At 44.2% G+C, this 24,610-nt stretch overlaps 2 protein-coding genes across 2 annotated transcripts in view; both read right to left on the bottom strand.

Annotated features, from left to right (window-relative positions):
• The window catches only part of LOC139219384 (BAR/IMD domain-containing adapter protein 2-like), a 58,703-nt gene extending 46,388 nt beyond the window's left edge, over positions 1 to 12,315 (bottom strand). Inside the window, exon 1 of the mRNA XM_070851208.1 lies at positions 12,271 to 12,315. The gene's annotated coding sequence lies outside the window, so the exon portion shown is untranslated. The remainder of the gene's footprint in view (positions 1 to 12,270) is intronic.
• A 4,825-nt stretch (positions 12,316 to 17,140) lies between these two features.
• On the bottom strand, positions 17,141 to 21,512 carry LOC139219393 (charged multivesicular body protein 6-like). The gene is made up of 8 exons (XM_070851217.1): positions 21,322 to 21,512; positions 20,407 to 20,516; positions 20,242 to 20,329; positions 20,056 to 20,142; positions 19,903 to 19,968; positions 19,745 to 19,825; positions 19,579 to 19,651; positions 17,141 to 18,591 (listed from the first exon to the last, which is right to left on the bottom strand). The coding sequence occupies exons 1-8, from the start codon at positions 21,382 to 21,384 to the stop codon at positions 18,542 to 18,544; spliced, it is 618 nt and encodes a 205-aa protein (XP_070707318.1). The 5' UTR covers positions 21,385 to 21,512; the 3' UTR covers positions 17,141 to 18,541.
• Positions 21,513 to 24,610: the final 3,098 nt, after the last annotated feature.

Genomic DNA, 24,610 nt, shown 5'->3' with positions numbered 1-24,610 from the left:
ACGCTTGACAGTTTTCTTTTGGGAAAACAAAGTATCCCATCTATTTTATCTTGTGAAGTTTGACAGGAAGCCACACCAACGGGCCTTTGCACCTAAAAAGCAAAGTACTGGTCTCTTATATGGTGACTTGGCTCTGGCAAAACCACCCAAATGAACATTCAAAGCTGTATGAGCGTTACCTGATCTGCAAGCTTGATGGTTAGGCTTTGGTTAACGTTAAGCAAATCAAACTACCCTGCAAGGTGGGAGCCTGATGAGGGAATCAACCACTTTCAAAGTCATAAAGCTCAAACCATCGCCTGTTTCATCGAAGTGGAGTTTTGATTTTGTAAAGTCCGATGACGCTGAATTCAACACTGATGATTCCTAGTTTTTGTGCCTACAAATAACAGCCATGGATAATTATTATATCTTTTTTCTTTCTTTTTTTTTTTACTCAAATCTCAAACTCAAAATTAAACTGGAATCACTGACAGTGTTAAAATCTGATGAAGTGATACTGATGTAGCTGGAAGCAGAAGTGGTGTGGCTGTGGCTCCACTGGGAGTCAATAGACCTTGTTGAAACATCTTGTTACAGGCTTGTTTGTTAGGTGTGATTAGTGTGTAAATCTGCTGAGAGACATTGTGAGGCCCCATTACTCAAGAAAGACAAACAAACAACGGACATGTTAAAAGAATGAAATGCTGTCATTGTGGACAGTAAAGCTCCTCGGATGTTTTCCATTCAAACCAGTTTCACAGTGTGTCAAGGGGCTTCTAAGCTTCACTCTGAGAGAAATGATCCTGTGGACTGTTATTATACTTTTGTGCATCAGTTTTACATCACACTCCGTGGTGCTGGACACGAAAGATGGTATATTCCCAAGTAATACAGATGAAACCCAGTGATATTTCACCTCAAGTGCGACTGCGGCCATGGACAGATGGCTAATGTGAGGAGAGAGAGAGATTGAATAGGTAGCAGCTAGCCCTCAATACAACAAGGGTAACAGATCTATCACAGCAACATGGCAGCGCAAGGATGTCATGCCCCATGACAGATGAGTGATGTGGAACAGAGCCAGAGGTTAAACAAGCTATTAATAATGGAGCAACGGAGGCATACAATGTTCAAAACTGACATTTCTCTCAACTGTTTACGACAAGTTAAGGTGTATTCAAACATCTTAAAGAATAAAGTGTAGCATGCACATCTACCTTTGCTCTTAAACTCTTTTCAAAAATCTGCAAGGCTGCATCCACTGACTCCTTCAAGAAAAACTCCCCACCTGTTCTCTAAGGCCTGCGGTCTTTATTAATGCCACTAATGTTTTCTGTTCTTGTGCAATTTGGTTTGTCTCCTGCCGTATGTGTCCTCTACAGATCACTACATGTCTTGTCTCTTATTCGGGAGACTTTCCAGCTCAGTCAAGGAAGGAAAGTAAGAAAGCGATGAAAAAAGAAATAAGGAACTATGATACGGAAATATGGAAAGATGGAAGACTGTCAGGAAGAGTCAAAGAGAAACTAGGCAGAGTGAAACAAGTATAGATATGTTGGCAATAAAATCTGATGTGGTGGAGAAAATGAAAACATTAAATCAAAGTAGAGCTAGATGCAGTAAGATGGACCTGCTTGAGCTAATCTACTATCCAGTGGTTACTTCTCTCACAGGTAAACGCTTTAGAGAACAAAAGGTAGAAAAAAAACAAGCAGCATTAAGAACATTGTGACCTAACTGGCTCTGCCTGGATGGTGTAGAGCAGCCAGCCTGTGTGCACATATGTGTGTGTGTGTGTGTGTGTGTCAGCTGGAGACAAGTGAGTGGGGTGACTCAGAGCCTACATAAACAGCAGCAGGTTCATATCGTGTTGGGGCGTAAATTACTGCAAAGCCGAGCCAACCATGTGGCACCATTAGAACCTGCTGCGCCACTCGCTGCCAAACTGATTAACCAGCAAGAAGGGAACTGGCAACCCCAACAAGGAGGGAGGGATGGAAGGAGGGACAGGGGACAAACCAGGGGGAGACAAAGACAGAGTGCAACTAAAAAATAACTGAGTGGAAGCAGCCGGTGGATTCAGATATGATCTAAGCACCGGTCTAAAATCTGTGTGCAAGCATGTTAAATGTAGAAAGATTTCCCCGTTACATAACCATTGTTTCAACAGCATGTTCATGTGAAACTGGACCTGAAGACATGCTGAACTACAGCCACTACAACTCTTTTCTCTTATAAAATATGTTTTAGTGATTTAGGATCCCTCCACACATTCTAGCCTTGGAGACACAGTGCTGGAATCATGTTTTAACTAAAAGCTGCAAGGTTAAATATTTTCCTTCTGTACTGACGCCAGTGTGATAAACGGGTCTACACCTGCACGCTTCCCCTCATCCATGTACACTGAAGTGAGCTGTGCCTTCATTTCTCCTTCCCACTACACAACTACAACGAAGGTCACTTCCTCCTCTGAACGCAGACGATTCAGCACTGGAACCACAGGAGGTGACATCATCTGGGGTTCAGCACTGGGAAAATAAAAAAAAGTGAAAGAGGATGCTTGTGTAATGACCAGAGTCAACACCAAGTGTTGATAAGTAAAGTTCACCCTTTGTTCTCCTGGTCAGGATATGAAGGTTAACCAGATTACACGCACAGGAAAGGTCATTTACTCTAGGTGGTCGCCCTGGTAACCGGGAGGGCTCATGTGGCGCTGTGGTGTGTTTGGCTACCACTCACAAGTCAAGGTGACCCCTTGTCATCAAGTTTTACTGTATGAGAGGAGTGCATGGGTGTACGTGTAAGCATCCGACATCCCCTCTCCAATAAACTGCCACCACACTCCAATTTCTCACCGTGTACAAGTGTCAGCTGGTGCACGAACAGTCATCACTCACACGCTCACATTCAGCAAAGAAGCAATTTGTAGTCACCGCATGACGTTTTCAATCAAACAGCACAGGTAATAACCCGGACGAGCACAAATAGCCTCCACGATAGTCCTGCTTTCTCCAGCGACGCCTCATTTAAAATATTTAATTGATTTTCTCTAAACCAGAGCTGAAGAAGAATGTTTGTTTTCTAGATTATTATTGCATTTAGAAGTGTTCTTGGGTACGTTGGTTCAAATCCCTGCGTATAAAACAGTAACTGCCCAAATGACCACTAACTAAATGACTGGATGCATCAGTTCCTGCAGCATGTTTGAGGTGCAGCGAAGCCATCTATCTGGACAAAGCCACATTCCACACTCCTTCCTGATTTGTTCCACTGTGTGCTTTATCACAAACGTCTACTGATAAACGGAGAGCTGTTTATATTCTCATGAACCCTGATGGAAACTTTCCAAAGACTGAAAATGAACTGGAATGGATGTCACGAACAGCTTCACCTTGCGTGCGAGAGGCTTTAAACCATGAATTTATTAATATATAAAAAAAGGTAACCAGAAGTATAACCAAGTGTACTTAGATCTGAACACACGTGTTGCAATCCAGATGAATCTAGAGTTTGAACAGCTGTAATAAAAGCTGAATGTTTCTCTCACTCTGACGTTAAGCTGAGGACTCGGACATGTCTGTTCGAGCTCACCTGCTCATTCACAGCTTATTGATGAAACCAACTTGTCGCGGACGCCTCCTGGCAGCTCTGCACAGAGGAACCGATCAAATCAAACAATGGGAACTAAGAGGGATTATAGTTTACTTGTAAATGTACACATTTATACTTAAACTCTATGGTGTAGGATGGAGGAAAGCTGGGCCTCTTTGGCTGAAAAACTACTGTTATTTATTGCAACAAGGAGGTTGTGCTTCCAATCCTGTTTGTCTGTACATTAAGTAAGAAGAAGCTGTGAAAAAACAAGTAACAGATTTCAATTAAACCTGGTAGAACATTAGGCCACTGGCCAAGAAACAACCGATTAGTTTTTTGGTGCAGATCTGGGAATCTCTTGTGGGATTTCTTAAGAATGTGAAATAGAACAGCCGCACTTGCATCAGCTCTACGCATCCCACGACACCTGTGTTTAGATGTCCGTCCAGATCCAGATTTAAAACTTGTAAATATTTTCTATGTTAACTAAAATGTGGGCTGTCTAGTTTAGAAGTGTGTGTTAACATGAGCAACACCAGCGGCGCATTTAGGGGGAAATTTAGAAAAATGTAGCATGTCTAAAATAAATGTCTAAAACTGAAGCATCCTCATGAAAACACACGGACAAAACAAGATATTTATACATAATACAGCAGAATTTCTTAGATGTAAGTGCGTATATACAGTAAGTATGTTTGGTAACACTGATCTTGGATAATGTTCTCCACTGAAACATGTACTTATTGTAACTCCTTTAATGTTGGTATGCAGCAGCCTGCATTTGATCTGGACCCAACTTAATTACACTTCTGTGCAAAGAATCTCTAATCTCTCACGCACCCAGTGGCCATTCAATTGGGTCCACCTGTACAATCTAATGTAATCTAATACAACTGTTCTGCCATGAAGTCAACTGTAATGATGCCTATATTGTTCAGTTTGTTGACTCCCACCATAGGGGTGTTAATTATGTTTAAGCACTGAGGTCATAGTACAAGCAAACGTACACGTGCGTAGATGCTTTGTGCATTAATACAATAAGCAGTGGAGAAACATTATTGTTAATGTGAAAAAGGGCATTAGAGCTCTGCACTGGAGTAATAAGCTGATGTACATACACATTATATCCATTAGTGTTTCGCTGCCGTCCCTCATTATTCTGTTTCGCAGGAAATGGACGTTATTTGGCTCTGCTCAGTCAGTGTGACAATCACCATGCTAAAGCTGCACTGCTTCAACAGCCTCAGGAGATGGAAATTCAGTGCCTATCTGCTTTGTGTGAGAGAGAGAGAGTATGAATGTGTGTGAACGCAGCCAATTTCTCTTTCCGATGAGCTCTTCTTATCTGTGCACAGACGAGCAGAGGCAGAGTCAGCGCCCCCCACTCCACAGATGCAGTTATAGAAAGGGAGGGAGGGGGCACTTCCGCTTCTGCCATATATGGACGTGCTGGAATTCCCCCCCGTGACAGGGCACCCCATCTTTATTCACCTCACGTTCGTTCACGCTCATACCACAGGAAAGCCGACAGGGTGGTGGGCGAGGAGAGAGCTACAAGGTGACAGGAGGGAGGGAGGGAGTCTCCGCCGCCCCCCCCCCCCCCCCCCCCTTCTGTGTGAGAAAAGGAGATCATCGTCGTCATCGGCTCTGTGACGCATCTCATTTGGTCTGCACAACCCGTTTTCCCATTTACACGTGAACAAGCATGAGCCGACACAAACACATATGTCCACAGGCGCAGGTGTTCATTCAGAATAACACTGCTGGGGGAGCCATTCAGTTTAGCAACGTCTCCGTCCAAAGACATGACGTACGAGGAAGCATCTCTGGAGTGTGTATGTGTATTTGTGCACCATGAAATCTGAGAAGGATGCAGCCTATATAACGATGCATTTTAGCTCTAAATCCCCGGAGCACAACTCATCATCCCTCTTTCCCCCTCCCAACCTCAGATTCCAGATTAAATGTCACCTGGAGCAACATGTCCAATTACACACACACACACACACACACTTTTCTTGCCTCTAAGGCCTTCTACCCCTTTAAGTGGAGTCTAATTAGAGGCAGAAAACAATAATAGATCCACATTCTTGTCTCCTCACTCTGCCTCCATTCATTCTGCTCCATCCACCGTCTCTCTTTGGAGATCCAGCCCAGTAACTATCCTCCTTTCATCCTCTGCCAACCTCGTGCTCCCTGACAGCCATCTCTCTGCAGCGCATGTTAGGTAACCTACAGATGTACCTAAGGCTGCCTAATTCTTGCACACACACAGCAGATGCCAACAGTTATGTTGTATGGCAGCTTTGGAAGGTGTGTCGTAACAGGACAGTCGGTAAAACCCAAATCATTATTTACCACTGCTGAGCTGATGCTGATGAGCTGATAAGACAAATATTCTCTTCATATGTAAAGAGTAATTTAAAAAGAAAGATGTGCAGAGGATGCTCACTCAATGTAGTTCTAGGCTTTGTCATATTTCTATGATGAAGACGATTTGGAGTTCTAACAGTCGGTCATGAATCTTACATTTCTGGGTACATTTTGTTCTTGTTTCTTGCATTTTCTTATTCCAACTAATAACTGGGAAACATGCACAATAATATTTCATGTTGGAACATATTTCTCCCCAGCTGAAAGGCTTGCTGCTGACTTAATCAGAAGTAAAGGAGTTATGCTACAGTTTTTGGCCACCAGGGGACAAAGAGCCACGAGATACTATTAACCTATGGAGCAATAATCATTACCACATTAAAGTCTGTTCTGCAGGACCCATGTTCACTCATTTCACTGTTTTGGTCTCAAACTCCTGAGAAAAATACCTGGCTCTTTAGCTGCTAAATGTTTCACGCAGGTGTTGCATCCAGTTGGCTTATCTGAGCTCGTTCCTTGATAACAGCTGCCTCCAGTTTTCTATCAGGTTCACAAGAGCCAAGAGACTCAACCATGCAGGCTGTGTGCAACTGTGAAGCCAAAACAAAGAGCTCAAAGAGGCAGAGCTGCTCTGAGCTCCAGAGCTGGCGATGACTCTCATCAATACTGCATTACTTAATGCAGTCTTTACCTTTTGCTACCCATGTGCATTGTTCCCCTCTTACATAACACAATCATACGCCCCACAAGACTGTCAGACGGCATCAATGGCCCTCGCAAAACACTGCTGCTGCCCCAAGATCAGTGACAACATACGAGGCTAGAACAAAGCCTGAAGCTTGAGGAGGCACAATATTCTGCAGGGACAGAGGCACAAAGTAGGCGATGTAACACCAAGCAGAGACAATGGAGGTGAAAGCAGTGTGACTAATCAGAGAGGAAAAATCACTGGTTTGAAACAATCACACTGGAGAAATCCTGCCTTAGCAGAGCATCTGGATTCGATATGCTTCCTTACACATGAGCGCAGAGGCTAGAAGCTCGGTTTCACCTCAAATGGCTTCAAACATGAGCAAAGGGAAACGTACCAGAGTGGCTAAATCTGCCTGGTCAGTGCTGAGGCTGCACAGGACACCACGGCATCTCTTTATAATGTCAAAGAGGGGGGAGGGAAAACATACTGATGGAGTTTTCAGCCAAAAAAAACAACATCCCTTCCTCAGTCCATCCACTGCTGCTCTCCCTTTTCCCCCACAGATGTCGGGCCTCTCACCTGGAGAACATACAAGCAACACCCCATAGCTCAGGTAAGAATCTGACTAAGTCTTGTAAAAACTGTGGTCACAGTACAAACCACATGAAACGTATAACTATACAAGTTCCATCACAGTAGGACTGTATGAGAAAACAGCCGGTAACAGCCGGTAAACTAGTAAGACTAGTACTGACTGCAATTCTCTGATTTTTGTTTGCTGGGCTAAGAAATGAAAAGGCTCTGGAGGGAAGAAAAACCTGAACAGATTGTACTTGTGTGACTGTGGGGATAAAGTGTTCGGCAGCATTACTCACAACCCCCCCCCCCCACACACACACACACACAGTGGACAAAAATCCCTCCCTTGAGAACAAATAGTTTTGGCTTTGCATGAGCACTGCCATAGCCTCGTGTCTTTGTGAAGGTTGGACTGGAAAAATATGACAATATTTACGGAGGGATTTATGACGAAGATGCTCCCCGGTGACAGTTTAGCAATACAAATACCAACACGGCATTCCTGTCGTGTTAAGGAGATTGATACTGTGCACCTTCCACAACGCTGCCGAGATGTAAATTGACAGCTTCAAGTTTCACGACACTACGAGAAAGTGATTGTGATCTGTGGTTTCTTTCATCAGTGGCAGAGCTCGACAGGAACATGGAATAATACCAACACGCTCCAACCCAGAGAACAAGCTGAACAGCCCTTAGAACTATAAGCTTAGTGGCATTTCAGTGCTAATTAGTTGTATATGAACATGTTTAACATCATATTGGATAAGCTTGTATATGAACTGTATCTTTACCATTTGAACATTTGATTTTAAAGTTGCTGTCGATAGATCAGCAGGTGGTCAATGCTGCACATCAATGAGCAGGAGAGCCTTATTGGCAATGCTGGACCTGCCATGATGCAACTTCAATATGTCCTTTCGTTTTGCATTTAATCTTAAAAAAAATCCCATCTGGTTATTTTATTACAAGCTGCATGCTTTCAAAAACCATTCTAGACCATTTAATATCAATTGCACCTGATAACATCTGGCTTTGAACACCTTGACATCCTCCATGAGGTGCTGGAGGACACGATGGTGGAGGAACTCACACAGTACAAAGCATGAAAATCAAAGCAATTGACCAGCTGATCTCTCTAGAATCCACTCTTTGCATCGAACACATCCCGAACCCAATGGCGAGCCAGCCTCGCCCTGACACTTGAGCTTCATTCAACAAACAAAGCCTGCAGCACTGTTGGGATTACATCGCTCGGCTGAATACACTCCCGAACAAACATACAGATGGTGCCTGTTCAGCAACCACAATAACCCGAGGAAACACGGTTTACCCACACTGTCAGCCAGTAACAAACACATCTCTGTGCAGCATCTGCAACCTCAACCGACCGAATCCAGGGGGACATTCGACTTGACGCTTCAATCACTACCTGACGGCGGATTCTCTTCATAATTAGCTTTTTTCTGCTGTGAAATGGCACATCATTACAGAGGCAGATACAGTGCCAGCCACTCTACAGTACAGTGCAGTATGGGTGCTGACAAACAGGCGAAACACACACATACGGTCGTGAGACACTGCCCACACACACACACGCATCCGCCAGCGTGAGTCATCCAAAAATTACATTCGGCATTTCTTGTTTCGGCAGCAGAGCGGTGGGGTTAAGGCTTTGGTCATCTCTTGTTGAGTTTGAGCTATTGTGTTCTGACAGCTAATAGTCGAACAAACAAAGAAAAGAAAACAGCATGAGGAGCTGCAGGAAAACAAAATCACTGTTTATACATCACACTCTGTTAGAAGCACCTGAGAGGAATCCAACGGAGGAAAATTATCAAAATATCAAATCAATACTGACAAACCCTCGTGTTAAAGCTTTTGGTTATCAGTCAGGCTGCTAGTTTGTGTTACTGTGTGACTTCTGTGTTTTAAAGGGGGAGTTCAGATCCAGAACAATATCTGTTAGATACAATAAACATTCACATCATCATTTCAAACCCAAAAAAAAAAAAACTTAGAATAGGCCTGGGTTTAAAAATGCCAACGTTCTCCTCTGGTACTGAGACAAAACATCTGTTGTCCATGATTCTTTAGTTCAAGATAAATAGTTTAGCACTTCAACACACTCTTTTCTTTTCCAGTTAGGGAGGACAAATGTCATCCAACCTTGAGGAGTCAAAAAAAATTAAAAAAATTGCAAATTGAATTTGCGTTTTGAAAAGTCTTCGGCTCAGCAGGTCTTATTTTACTCACACAGCCATTAGTCTTGAACCCTTTGGGCAGTTTCAGCCATAGTTACAACACAAACACATATCACCTCTGCCCGATGTCAGGATTAAAGATACAGCTAGATTAGACTTTAAAACTATCCTAGTCACTCCCCCCAGCCTAAAATATACCAATATCACCAATATCATTATCGCCTGCTGAGCCTGATCTACAGTAAACATTGATCGAGGTGAGGCCTGCTCCTCTCTCTGCTTGACACTGGACTGTGATATTATGGTCTGTAAACGATGCCACTGATCCACATCTCCATGCCTCAGGATTTAATCGCTGACATTTGCCGTCTCTACCTTTTCTCCTCAGTGGAGGAGCAGACTTGGAGTATGATCTAAAAAAGGGAGCTGGCACCTCTGGGCTTCTTCATCTTCAGCGCCTTTAATGAATAAATAAAGACTTGTTGGTTTCACTCTCATCAGATCGGCTAAAAATCCTCCCCCCCTGGGACGCCACCACTGCAGCACCAATTGCCACACCGGCGAGCATCAGCCTCCTACAATCTGCACCCAGCGGCGGGTCAAAGTGGCGTAATGATGCAGCCTGCTGATGACAGGAAGAAACCCCACTGCTGCATTTCTGCACGGTGGCATTTCACACTCGACCCGTCTGCAGAGCTCCTCTTCTCCACCTCGTCTGTTCTTTAACGGGGATCTTCACTGCATCTGCAACTACTGGTCAAGATTCACTGATTTATCTGAGCTTTATTTTCCCAATTAATCATTTAGCCTATAAAAAAAATGAGCCAAAGGTAGCGATTCCCAATAGAATGAATGTGAAAACAAAGAAGTTTTTATTTTTTATAAATTAAACTGTTTTAATGTGCAGCTGCATCTAACAGTTACTTTTGTTATCAATTATTCTCTTGATTCATCGTTTGGTCTATAAAACATTAGACAGCAGTGACAAATGTCCCCAGAGCCCAAGGTGACCCCATCAAATGCCTCCGTTAGCCTGACAAAACCCCAAATCTGTTATAATTCAACGAAAAAGCAGAAGATTTTCACACTTTTTTAAATTAATGCTTGAAAAACAAACAAACTATTTGCCAGTTATGATTAACTGATTAATCAACTAATCATTTTGGCTCCAAGCCATCGTAACCATTATTTTTTTAAATCACTTTATTTATATAGAGAGCGTTATCTCAAGACGGTTTCCTTAAAGAGCAGGTCAAGACCACACTCTTTAATTGAGACAGAGACCCAACGTCAGCTGATCGACTAATCACTTCAGCACTATATTCCCTACAGAACCTGCCTCCTTAGTAGTAACACCATTCAGACTAATACAGATTGTGTGCCTCCTCACCTTCACACCCCCTCCTCGTCCTCCTACCTGTGGTTTCTCTCCACCTCTAGCTATTAACGACCAAAAGAAACCTCCCACGGGTCACAACATCAGGCGCCAATGCCTCATGCGCCACTGATGCCTCATTAGACCATCCTTCCACACGGGGAACCATGAACTCTGCCTGACCCGGCCTCAGACAGCAGACATGCCCTATTTCCTCCTCCATCCACCAACACCTCTCCTCCCCTCTCCTCTCCTCTCTGAGCGTGTGGAACAAGTGACAAGTTTCTTTGCATAAAAAGGAAAAAAAAAAAACCCTCCATGCTGAAATCTACCTCACCTGAGAGCAGTGAAACTGAAGAGTAACACCTCTCCACCACCACCACCACCACCCCCCCGCCTGCCTGCCTGTCTGTCTGCCTCTCCTGAAGAGGAGCTTTGTTGTGGATATAACAATGGAGGACCTGAGCATTTGTCACCTTCTGCCTCTCAAGTTTCAACGAGAGCATGTTGGTCCGTTCAACCAATGCCAAGGCTCCTGAGCACCTCGGCCCCCGTCTCCTCCTGGCCAGAGTCTGTCTGGTGGTTTGGTATTCCAGTTTTGTTGAAGTCTGATTTCACAAAACTAACCGGTCTTTTCTCTCTGATGGCATCACTCCATCATAAAGTCAGAGACCCGACTGCTGGGTCCAGTGAGGACAGATTTTGGGATCCCCAGCCGCTACAAATTAATGATCTGCGTTCAGTCAGACAGATAATATAGTGCTCGCTCAGCTCCCTCCAGCTGGAGCTCTCAGCTTCTCCTCTCAACTGCCCCAGAGGCAAACTGTCAGTTTGGAGGTTCGGGCTCAGCAGGGGAAATTTACATGACTGACTGGCACCATTAGTGCAAATAAAGCAGTGTAGCCAGTGATAGGGGGAGGCTGGGGGCCTCCAGAGTGGATTCACCAGAGCCAAAGGGATCAGCTAATTAATACACAGCCAAGTATTTGATTAGGGTTCTGTTAATTGATTAGATTGGCAACCTTCACATTAGTTATTGCTGTAATTTGACTGTCAGATTGAGGAAAGCTGGTTGAACACAGCTTCTGGCTCGAATGGCTTAATATCAAGCTTTATGGACATTTTATAGACTAAACAATTAATCGATTAAGCCCTCATGAAAACAACCAGCTGCCTCTGTAGACTGACAGCAGCTCTGTGAGGCTCAGCTCTGCCTGAGCTGAAGTTATCCGGCTTCTTTTGGAGGAGAAACACCAATAAATGCTTTCTGAATGTCTCCCTGTGTCTGAAGAGCATCTCTTTATCACTAAATCACTTCACAGCCGCGGACCCACAGAGGGGCTGAGCCAGCACTCAGGTCAGCTGAGCCAAAGTTATCCTCCGGCGGTCCTCCGGTCAGCCGTCCCCCGGTGCAGCAGGTGTCCCTCCGCGGTCAGCGGCACACAAACAAACTACCCCCCGGTGCGTCTTACCTTGTAGACATTCTCCGTTATACGGTGCACCTCGTCGGTCCGGGACATCCTTGTTGGAGCGTCAGTCAGAACCATAGACCAAGATTTCCTCCGGCTGAGGTTGAGATGACTCCCCGAGTTGTGACGGGAGAAATGTACGCAGGTGCTCGCGGCTCCGGTCTGCGGTGACTGGGAGAGACGAGCTCGTGTGGCCGTGGGATCCCTGCTTTTATAGGAAAGTCCTCCGCTGCGCCCACACCGGCTCCCCACCTCCCCGCGCAGCCACTCAGTCAGTCGGTGCCGCTCGGCCGGAGCGCAGAGGCGGACTCAGTTTGGAGGGGCGGTGCTGCCTTCACGGCCTGTGGGAAATAGAGCCACTTATTACCTGGGCTTGCCGTAGAGGAGATTATGTTATGTATAGGAGGGCGCAGATTAGTGAGAGAAACTGCAGCATAAAACGTCTTGTTTTTCTAGCAGATATCTGGATCATATGATTATATACAGTAGGATGGACAGAATAAGCAGCTGGTAAAGGAAAAAGATAAAAATGAGACTTCATTCCCACACATTGTAAAATGTCAACAGTTTTTCTATGCTGGGATACAACAGGTTTGGTGTGTGGTGAGTATATCTTATCTTATCTTATCTTATCTTATCTTATCTTATCTTATCTTATCTTATCTTAAGATGCTTTAATAGACACTCTGATGGAGACATGTCGTCTAAATCAGGGAATAAAACAGGACACAACTGCATATTTCCCTGTTCTTATTCTTACTGAATTAGCACAAGCACACCAGCACACATTCAGACTGGAGCTTGGGGGGAGTCCCTGGATTTCCGGGGTATCAGAGCATTACCCATTTTGCCCAGTTGGTAAGCCAGTCTTGGCCGTGCCGAGCGTCTGCAGATTTTCTTTCTAACCAGTCACATCAGCAGGTGATTTTACTGGTTAGTTCTTGCCACCAAACCTGCTGATTCTTCGCTGTCTGTGGCACATAACTGGACCCGTTTGTAGGGAAACTCTTATCGTAAAGTTGTGCTGTCTGATGCATCCGTCAAGTTTTCAGGTGTGCAGAGATTTTTCTAATTTTTGATTCTCAAATTTTCTGAATCGCAGGAAATTTGCCAAAATCCCAAATCCCAAAGGTTTGGAGTCAGGTGGAAGGAACTTTCTCTGTAAAGCTGTTAATCTGCTTTATTTGTTTGTTGGTTTGTTTATTTTAATACTGTTTAAAGTTATGTGCACATTGCACATCAATAGACATCTCTGTAAATGTGCCAATTCAACCATCTTGGCTCATTTTCAGCAGCAGGCAGCTCATAAAGACACAGAGAGGGAGAGACACAGCAGAGAACACGTCACTAGAACACTTTAAAATAAGGACAACACTACATAAAGCACCAGGTTACGGTCACATCAGTCTACAGCCTTTTAACCGTGACTGTAGATTCATTTTAAATGAACGGTCCATTCGTATCTTTAGGCAGACTGGAGAAGTCCTCTTCATACTTCATATCTTTCCTTCAGGATGAATAAAGTGTTCTTATTATTATTATTATTATACAGAAGGTACCAAATAATCCCATTGCACCACAAATCTGGTGTGTCTATCGTGCTTATGTGAGGACAAACATCTGTAACTATCTATTTTATTTCATTAAAACGTGTATTAGGCTGTATAATGTACTCCAATTTGCTCCTCTTCTTTCATATTATTATCATTATTGTTGTTGTTGCTGTTAACCCTCACAAACTCAAACCAACCGCATTAAAAAAAAAAAATTTTTTTTAAAGTGCGACACTGAGATCTCGGGGCTTTACGGTGAGTCCGTGAATGCAGCATATCTTTGAAACAGGCCACGCCTCCTCCGCTGTGTCACACGCTGCCCACGCGCCGCCTCTGCTGCCACAGTCATTCAGAAGAGCAGAAGAAGAACTCATTTATTCAGTGTGGTCACGTCCACCTGAAGGAGGAAGCCACACCCAGTGTCCAGAGGCCTTCACCAGGTGACTTCACCTGTACGGATGGTGCAACAGTGAACACAGGCCCACCTGCAGTGAAGGATGGAGCCCCCACAATGCCCTGCTCTATATTTGTGTCCTCTCCACTCCTTTTGGCTGAGTGGGCCCTCTGCTCGGTATGAGTGGGACGGAGCCACATTTTCTTGGATTCCGAAGCCTTGCATGGTGGGCTGGGGAATCCCACACACCTCACTTAGCACATCACGATCTGAAGGCCGCTGAATGGAGAATTTAGGGAGAGGAGACAAAGCAGGAGATAACAGAGGACGAGTGTGAAAGAGGACAGCGAACGCCTCTTCTATTCTGCAGCACATTCTTCTTAGTGGGATAAAATAGACGGGATATTTTTGGGGCCACTGGTGGCCAAGATGGTACAGTGGAACCTCAGCCTGCCGTGAGAACAGACCGTCACATCTGATTAAAGGCAGAGAGGTTGTGTTTATTTGCCGACTGCCAATCTATCTGGAAGTATAATTACACTCAAATGAATTAAGATAATGATTAATCACGGTTCAAGTTACACGCTGAGCTACAAACTGGAGGTTCAAGTCAGAGTACATTAATGAGGACTTGACTTAAGCAAACAAAAAAGGTCAAGTCTGGAAAACACCTCGAATGTATAATTATTAGGGATTTAGTGTAAGTGAACAGGTTGTCTGTCATTGAATGCATCACACTTACAATTTGCTTTTAAAGACTTGACTTTAACTCACACGGCTTCATACTTTCCCCCCAAAACGGCGTCAGAATCACAGTTTGCAGCACAGAGCAGTGATTTAAAGGGTTCACAGTGATTTTGAAGTTTTTGAGACTTGGCAGCACCTCTTTCACTCTGACTTGTTCTAACTTGAGTCCCTACAAGGCTCGACTTGAGACTTGAAACCAAAAAACGCTGCAGGCTCGAGTAAATAATCAGCATTTGGAGACCTGAACGATTCCCCTAAAGACTCAACATGTAATGGAGCTGGAAGAAGAACATAATGAGCTTCTAACACATATGAAGATAAACTCCAGCTTTAATGTATCACGATGGTTCCTTTAAAGTGAATGTTGAGGCTCCTGATGTTAAATTCATGATTGATATGAAGGTACAGTTAGCTTAGCTTAGCATAAAAACTTGAAACAGGGGGAACCAGCTAGCCCGGCTGCCCTGGAGGTCTTTGCACCCGAGCAAGAAACAGTCCTGCACATAACTTCCACTTCATGTTTTGTGATACTATTCTTCACTGGCCCATTATTCAGAATTACCCCCACAGTCTGGTATCCCTGCTCCAGAGACTCAGAGTCCACCCCCCCCCCCTGCAGATGTTCGCTCTGTGACTGTCCGTGGTGCTGAACCAGCGGGGGTTTGGCCCTGAGGAGCTTTTCTCTCTGACCTTACACCAAATGACATTTCAAGAGATTTTACTGTCGCATACAAATTTCTCACTACATGTTGGATTATTATGGGCTGTCGATCCAGTGGGACATTCTTTTGGACACCAGATTTATTAACCTGCACCTTGACAACTTTAGGAAAGGATTGGGAGAGACATACAACAAGACTTAGAAAAGACAACCATGGACACCTGTTGTGTGTTGGACTAGTCCTTTAAACTGGAGCATTGATCTCAAATGACGTGATGTGACTCGGAGCAGACCACATCATTTAAAAACAGCTCTGTGTGTGTGTGTGTGTATTCACAGTGGAGGCGTAGTGAAGTAGGCAGGACTCTAGGTGGGCAGCACACACACACACACACACACACACACACCTACATACCTGAAGCGTACATTCAGCAGCATTTGATCTTCCCTTCAAGTACATCCTACTCACCGCCGTCCTCTCAGCCTTTTCTCTCGGCTACAGATCCACGTGTGTGATTCATCAGCACGGCTCGCTGACATTCAGGCTCCTGTCTGTGCGTCGCCCACTCCCACGCAGCACCACTGGGCCTGTAGTGCACCGTCAGCTGCCCATTCAAAAACAGTGCTTTACTGTGATTGTGGATTTCAGTAACTTGACAAAGACACCAATTCAGGCTATTTCAGGCCCACAAAAGGCCTGAACGATGGTTGATGGAGCATCATTGTTTCAGGAAAACACTTCAAGGCTATAGATAGGAACATTTAACGTCCTCTTTTTGTTCTCCAAAGGTCGAACTGATGCTTTTGTCCGGAGTAAACAGTTATGTAAGCTTTAACTCTTTAGACCACACATTTGCAGCTATAGTGAAGAGTACGAAACAAGGTCATGGAGTCAAGGCTGTAGTTCTGCATCTGACACGTAGATGCTGGGAAAAGAAGCAGGAAGAAAAGCAGAGAGGAGAAGTGATGTCCTGTTCTCTTCAGTGACTCTTTGGTACAAACCAGGAGAGACGAGTCACACTTAGTCATAACTTGTGCCCAAATTTCACTGTTATAAAATCCACCAGACATTCAAGCAGAACTGTGAATCCCAACACTAAACCTGACCTCCCAGTGTCCTCATTTCTAAAGAACATCTAGATTTTACAGAAGTATGAGGACACTCGATACACCCATGTGATTTATTTTCCATAAACATTACTGTGCTGCTGTGACAGCCTCCAGTCGTCTGTGGGGAGTCGGGCTGCGGGGTTTTTGCTCCCATTCAGCCACGAGAGCATCCATGAGGTCCCACTGGGTGCTGGGTGCTGGGTGCTGGTTGATGAAGATGAAGTGGAGCTCAAGTTCCTTTAAGGCAAACTGGGGAAACGGTTTCTTACTGGATGTTGAATGAATATTGGAACAGGGAAGAAGCTGCCACCGTCCTCTGTGGCCTCACTTCTTCTGCTACCTGCTCTCCACCACTGATGCTCCAGCAAATATCTGGCGCCACCCTGTGTTCAATCATGTGAAACAGTATGACAATAAAAAAAACACTTTTATTGTAAAAAGTATGTGCAGAGGTACAACTTCCAAAGTAATTTTAAGACTAGCAGTTTGATGCTGTACTACATTAATGACATCTGCAGCCTGACAGCGTTACTCATCAGTGTTTTCTGTCTGCAAGATTAACTGATTTACAGATTAGTTAAATAGATCTGTAAAGATACACAAGCTTAAGCCCGGTGAATGTAGGCCATCGCTCTCGCTGCGATCCAACGCGGATCTATACAAGCGAATGTGCATGGTAAAATAATTACACGCCCCTGCGATGATAATACTCGGTGAGGTAAAGATCCAGGTTCTGTCAGGTTATTACCTTGATGAGATTAACAACCGTTGTCTGAGGCTTCACGGGCCCACACACACAATATGATTAGCCCTTTCTCCAATGACACTGAACTAATCCACAAGGGGAGCAGAGAATTAGATTAGTTAAGCTGCTTGAAAAGGGGTCAGACTGAAAGAATATTCTGCAAAACAGATGCTCCTGCCAATGTTTTGGTACTTTAGAAAAAGTTTCGGGGTGGGTCAAACAATCGCCAGCTGGGGCGGCTAAGGCGGCCAAGGCCTGTCCTGTGAGAGGATAATGACGACAGAGACCGCACAGCACAGGTATTGTATTCACCGCGCCTGCTTTAAAGGGTCAGTTCACTAAAATTACAAGAACGGAAAGCTGTTAAAACTAATTTAAAGTTATTGTCTTATTTGGGGGAAGCTCTCAGTCTGTGTCGTATGAGAGCACAGAGATAAGGGGGGAGCCACCAGGAAGCCAAATAATATAACATGTAAAAGTCTCCCTCATGGTTTTACAAACTGTGGCAGACAAAGAAAGCTGTTTAATTTCAGTGAGAATATTTCTTTGGCAATAAAAAAATGTTGGACATCCAAATCTTTGTGCGTCACAAATGCGAGACGATGAAACTGTGTCAGTGGATAAATAAGAGTTTCTGTAATTTGGGTGAAGCGACTCTTTACAGGCTGTGAAACACACACCACACCCACCAGGAGACACACAGACATGTGTGTGTGTGTGTGTGTGTGATATTAATGAGAGAGAAAGAGCACTAATAAAACAAAAGGTTAGGCACAATTATCAGATGTCACAGGTCTTCCCGGGTCCAGTCAGTGTTCCTCCCACAGATCCAGGGCTCAGCAGTGACCCCGTCCCGACTGCTGCTCTGTGTCGACCTGCGGAGGACGAGGACAAGCGGCGGCTGGGTGATATGTGGAGGAAGCCCAGTGTCTGAGAGCAGCCGCTGTCACTTTCTCCTCCAGCAAATGTTTGTGTGGTTGAGGGTTTATGTAGACTTGAGTGTTGTAAAGAAGGTCCAGCAGCCAGCAGGTCAGCTGGGGGTGGGAGGGGGGTCGGTCACATTCCTACGCAGCAAGCAGCTCTCGCTCCTGCTTCCTTCTGGGACGTTCCCTCTCTGAAACGAAAACAGGCTCACAGACTTAAAAAGACGGCGGAGCAATTAGAGAAGAAACTAGTTTTTACTTTTCCTCTTCAGACACCAGGCAGATATCTGTGCCGACGTCGTCCAAACCTGATGAATGTTTTGTCCGAAATGACCCCAAACGTTTCCAGTGGATCTGGTCCAGTAGATCACCTGAAGCGGCAGCTGCCAAACAGGCTGCAGTGTGATCCACTACAAGTGTTTTAGCCGCTGACAGGCTCAGATTGTTATTCCACAGACTCCTGTGTCCTTTAAGGTAAAACATCTTATTTCTGTCTGCTGCCTTTGAAGAGAGCGAGTGTCTAATAACACGCAGGGTTCAGGGTCACAGCTGCTGAATTACATCCAACATATTCACTGAAAAGCTTTTTCCTCACAAACCAAAACCTGCTAAGCTAATAATTAAGTACTTCCTCTGGACCACAGCGTTTTTTCTACTCAGTAAGGTTGTTGTTCATTAGATGTGAACTCAATCCCTGTTTTCTGAGCTGAGCATCTTTATCGAGTTTTGTTTAACATAATAAAAATATTTTTGTGACTTGAAAAGGACACAAAAACATGTAAAAATAGCCTGAAAACAGGGTGAACTGTGGGACCGATACTGAACTGATGGATCAGCACATCCTTAGCGAACAGTTAACTTCAGGTAGATGGAGAACAACAGAGTATAACTTCATTATTATAATATAGAAGCCCTAAAAGATCACATTTAGAAAATTAAGGTGATTTTTGCAATAAATATTTATATTGTTTTCTTTTCTCTATCAAATCAATATCTAATAAATGCAGAAATGCTGACAGGCAGGCGATTGTTCGGCCTGGTATCTACACATTAAACACATTATAACGACAGCGTGCGCTGTGAGATCACATATCATGAAGCTGGAACCAGATCAGGACAACACAAAGAGGCAGCAGAGTTTGAGACCAGAAAAACAAAAACCATGTGAGAGAACAAACCTGGTGTATCCTCCGAGGCCTCTGGGGCTTCGGGCAGCTTGTCTGAGGGAACTTCAGGAAGCACGACATCTCCCTGAGAGAGAGGTAGAGGACACACACACATTTTAGAGTGAAGCCTAAACAACCTGAGTGTGGACACATACACGGTGACGCTGACTGGACCCACCTGAGTTATGGCCTCCAGCTCAGCCAGCACAGCGTCCTCGTCTTCTTGTGATAAAGAGCCGGCCAGCATCTCGTCGATTTGCTGCGGAGAGACGACAGGCTCTCAGTAAACTACAAACAGCTTAACACTCTGGATCAGAGCTCAGAAACCAGGCTCACCCTTTGGTACTCAATGGCGTCTTGGGTCTCGTCCATAATCCGCTCCACTTCTTCAACAGACATCACCTAAGGTGGGAACAGCAGTCAAGCAGAGCTCATCAGTAACCACGGATACAGAGAGACAGTGTGACGCGTCGGATCACATCTTCTCACCTCGTGCATTTTTTTCAGACACTCGTTTCCAACTTTCAAACCATCGATGACTTTCTTTTCAATCTGGACAAACTCCAGGTCTTGAACCTAACAGGAGCAGAAAACAGACGAGCTGTTAGTACAGCTGTAGCGACGCCGGTGCTGCTGGTGAACGTCCCGAGTCCCTCAAACCCTCCAGACGCTCACCATCCGCTCTAGGTTGCCTATCTGGTTCTCCGTCTTGTCTAGGAGTTGATCCTGGTAGCGCTTCTTCTTCAGCAAGAGGAGCGCTTTCCTGTTTGAACCCAACAGACAGGGAAGTTAGAACAATGGTGATCTGTTCCTCCTCATTCACAACTTTTAATCACTCACTCTTTTTTGCCATTTTTCAGCAGCTGCTTGGCTAAAAGTCTCTCCTTCTCCAGCTGCAGGTTGATCCTCTTCTGATACTGCCTCAGTTTATCTCTTTGCTGTTTCAGTTGCTGCAATGAGACACACAGAGAGACAGGAGTGGACGTTGCATGTGCAGAAACCTGTCATATACACTCAGATGTGCTTCAAACTACTGCATTTATGTCCTGCAACTGCTTCCTGTGCTCTCCAAGAAGGTTTAACACTTCAATCAATCAAAATGTATTTATATAGCCCTTTCCAACAGCCCAAAGGGTGACCAAAGTGCTTCACAAATAAAAATCAAAGGAATGATTTTAAAAACAAAACATGACTTAAAAATAGCAGTTAAATAGACAATAAAAATAGACAGTATTGAACTGAAATCTACATATAAAAGTGAACACATATTTTATCTAACCAAAATAAAAGACAGGATAAAATGAAATAAAATGTCACGTGCTATTACTATTATTATTGTCAGTGTTATTACAGTGTGTTGGCAGAGCAGCAGAGTAAATAGTTACAGTCAAAGTTACAACCAGTAAAACATTAAGATATTTTATTAACAAGTAAATGAGCACCACTTGGGTTAAAGCAGTTCATGTCTTGCTGCAGCTCTGAACGGTGCAGTTTGAAGTTCATCAACCAAACATCTTAAAAATGATATTTTTTAGATTCATGTGAGCCGAACTGAAGAGTGCCTCATGAAAGCTAAAATGGTGACAGTATGGTGTGTATAAAATGTGTGTGTGTGAGTACTTATCACTGCCAAGTTATTAAATCACCATATTTTCCAAAGAGATCTGGCTCCTGTCACTCTACTACACGCTCAGTGCCGAGGCTCGTTTTACCAGCTCGGCTAGCTGGCTAATGCTAGCTAGCCGTGTCACTCACCAGAATCGCCTTGTCCTGCTCTGTCACGCGGGTGCTTTTCTTTTTCCCAAACAGATTTCCCATCCTGACACAGCATCCCAGCTACACCCTGCAACCAGGAAGGAAATCTGAGCCTGATCCAACTGTTAACTGTTGTTCCAAGTAGTCAGGAAGAGGACTAGTGTAGCTTCTCCTCCACTATTTGTGTAGTCATCTGTGGGAGCTTCCACACCCACACCAGGAAGGACGGTGTCCGGGAAGGGACACGAGCCTGTAGCAGTAAGAGGAGTAAAGTCCCTTCTTCTCATTTAATAAAATGTTTTGGCAGTTTGGCTTTTAAAAAGACTTCTTTACGAAAGTCACGTCACGTTTGAGACAAAATATGAGAGCGTGTTTTTTAAAAAGGACAAACTGAGCCTACTGTATGTACAATCACCTGTTTGCTGCCCCCTGCGGTCATAGAGGGTAACTGCAGCACATGAACATGACTTCCGGTAAATACCTTCAAAATAAAATAACGAAACGGAAGCGTTTGCAAACCAAATGAGGGAAATCATCATGAATTCATCAAGGTAATTATTCTTAATTGTTCGACCATGGAGTGATGGAGCTACACACACACACACACACACACACAACCCTTTACAATGCAGGTGGTCCATGGTGGTGCCCCAGGCTTCCTGCAACTGCATCCCACATGAATATGAACATGAACGTGGGGGCTGTGTGCAGTTTCCCTCTATGACCACAGGAGGGCAGCAAACAATTATGACTGTACATACACTTAAGTACCAAGTCCACTGATAATATCCTTGGCAGAACAGATTGTGTGCAAACTGTAAGACAGACTGTGTGGTAGGGGACCGGACGCTTTGGATACCTTGACTCTGCAGTCTGCACATGATGGTGACCCACCGTCAAACAAAGGTAAACTAGTGACATCCACAGTTGCCCTAAACAATCGATTGTTATGATGGATGACGTGCTGGTCCCTCAGCTTTTCACCAAGGAACCTGCACTGAGGAGAATACACTGCAGTGGGGCATGTGGATGTGCAGCTAGGTGCAACAATTTAGTGGAAAATGAAGAAATTGAGGAAATCTTGGTCAGGATTATTCCCCCAAAGTCTCTGCAGATGAATTGTTTTCTCCTGTGTGGACTCTCATGTGTCCTCTGGTTGAATATTTTCCCACAAACATCACAACCAGATGGTTTCTCTCCTGTGTGGACTCTCATGTGTGTCTTTAGATTTGTGCTCAAGGTGAAAGTTTTGCGACAAACATCACAACCAAATGGTTTCTCTCTCGTGTCTCACAAGATGTGCCAGCTGCTTAAATTGTTTCTCACAAAAATCACATTATCTCCTGTGTTGACTCTCATTTGTGAGTCTTCAGTCTCAGAAGAGTCTAAATCCTTTTCCACAAACAACCAAATGGTTTCTCTCCAGTGTGGACTGACGTGTGTCTCTTAAGTTCCGTCTTCAACTTAAATCCTTTCCCACAAACATCACAACCAAATAGTTTCTCTCCTGTGTGGACTTTGTTCAACTACCTTTTGCTTCAGTGACACATTTCTTTTTAACCAAAGAGCAGGAGGATATTTTTCCTAAATGACACACCATGTGTCTCTGCAGAGACCACTTCTATTGAAATTTATTACCACACTCAGAGCACTAAAATAAATGGTGTTCAATCACTTCTACCCAGCAGTGAGTTTAACAGGCACAAGAATTAGGCTACTGAGACCAGTAAGTGGTTTTCTGCTCCGTCCATCACAAAAAATGAGACAAAACGCCCTTTTGGATTAACATTTATTCATGAAAAGGTCGTGTAGAGACCATAGAGTTCATTAATGACAAGTGTCCATCCAGACATGCGGGCGATACAGGAGGAAAATACAGCACACAGCTAAACCACAGTCTTTAAAAAATAAAATCAGTGCACAGATAATCTTACAAAGATTGCATAATATAAAGAAAGGTTATAAAATTTCCCAGAAATAGTGCAATTTTACCACCACCAGGAAAATAAAATTAAATCTCCTGCTCCTCTTCCAAAGCCAATTCCTTAAACGCTCCGCTTTCCACCGAGCCAAAGAACAGTTTGGTTTTCTTCACGTGAAATGCTTCAGACTAGATGTGATGCTTTTTGTTCTGGAAGCAGGGGTAAGAGGAGTGCCAAACAAAGCCGATGGTATTTGGGTGGCTACATGTTACTGAAACCCACAAAACACACATGAATGTTGCAGCAGGCTCAACATTGTTTCTGTGAAATACCCTACAGTACATTGCACTTGGGAGAACAAATATAAAATGTAATACACAGAGTATATGACATCCCAAAAGCCCGTCCATCCTCACCACACATGTTAAGCTTAATGCAGAGCCAGCGTTTCACTTCGTCCCCCATCTGAAACGGGAACAAGGCTACATGTGTGCAAAAGAAAACGTCGACAGGATTTAAATAAAACTTTCACATTTAAGAACGACGTAATTAGCCCGACAGTGCATGTACAGAAGCTCAGGAATCCCTTTTCCAGTAAGGTGTGTTTGAGTCTTTAGTGTTGACCAGGCGGTGTGGTCTCATGTCCACAGTCAAAGTTTGGAAAGCCAATCAGATTCATACTTGTTTAGTCAAACTAACACAAGTTTATATCCAGTACTTAAGTAAGTCAGCTCTTTCTCAGCTTCAGTTAATGATGACAGTAGATAAAAACTCTTATCGAACAGGTAAGTGGAAGCTACTCGAATAAATACGGAGCAGTAACTTCTGCCGACACCGTCTGCAACACTGAAAAACCCACCGCTACAAAGCATCTGTGCCACGAATCTGAGAGTTAAGACACACGGCGGAGCTCGAGACCGAAAACAAATTCCTGTCGCATATTTTATTCAAATAACTTTCAGCTTCAGCTCCACAGCTGCTCTATGACGAGTAAACATCCAAGAACTCCAGAGATGATAAACTGAGGTACAACAGAGCGAACGGAGGAACAAAACAAACACAACCGGCTGATGGTGTCATTAAATCCCGCCATAACAACCACGTCCTCTGTGAAGCTCATAACGCCGAGCTTTGAGGCCAGAGTTTGTGTTGCTGCTGCGCTGGGTCACATTAGATTGTCAGCCGTTCCTGTTATTTCGTCCACCCCCTTGTGCTTCTATACGGGTCACACCCTCAGGCGAAGGATCCACTGAGGAAGCTGCTCCGTTAGCATCTGTATATAAAAGGTCACCCTCCCAGGTCTACGTCTGGTCATCAACTACATAAAACACATCACATATTTCTCAAGTCAGTTCAAAAAAAGTGTT

The sequence above is a fragment of the Pempheris klunzingeri genome, chromosome 20, assembly GCF_042242105.1.
Source record: "Pempheris klunzingeri isolate RE-2024b chromosome 20, fPemKlu1.hap1, whole genome shotgun sequence".
NCBI classification, from domain to species: Eukaryota; Metazoa; Chordata; class Actinopteri; order Acropomatiformes; family Pempheridae; genus Pempheris; species Pempheris klunzingeri.
Note: the sequence above shows the minus strand (reverse complement) of the source record. Positions and strands in the feature narration are given on the sequence as shown.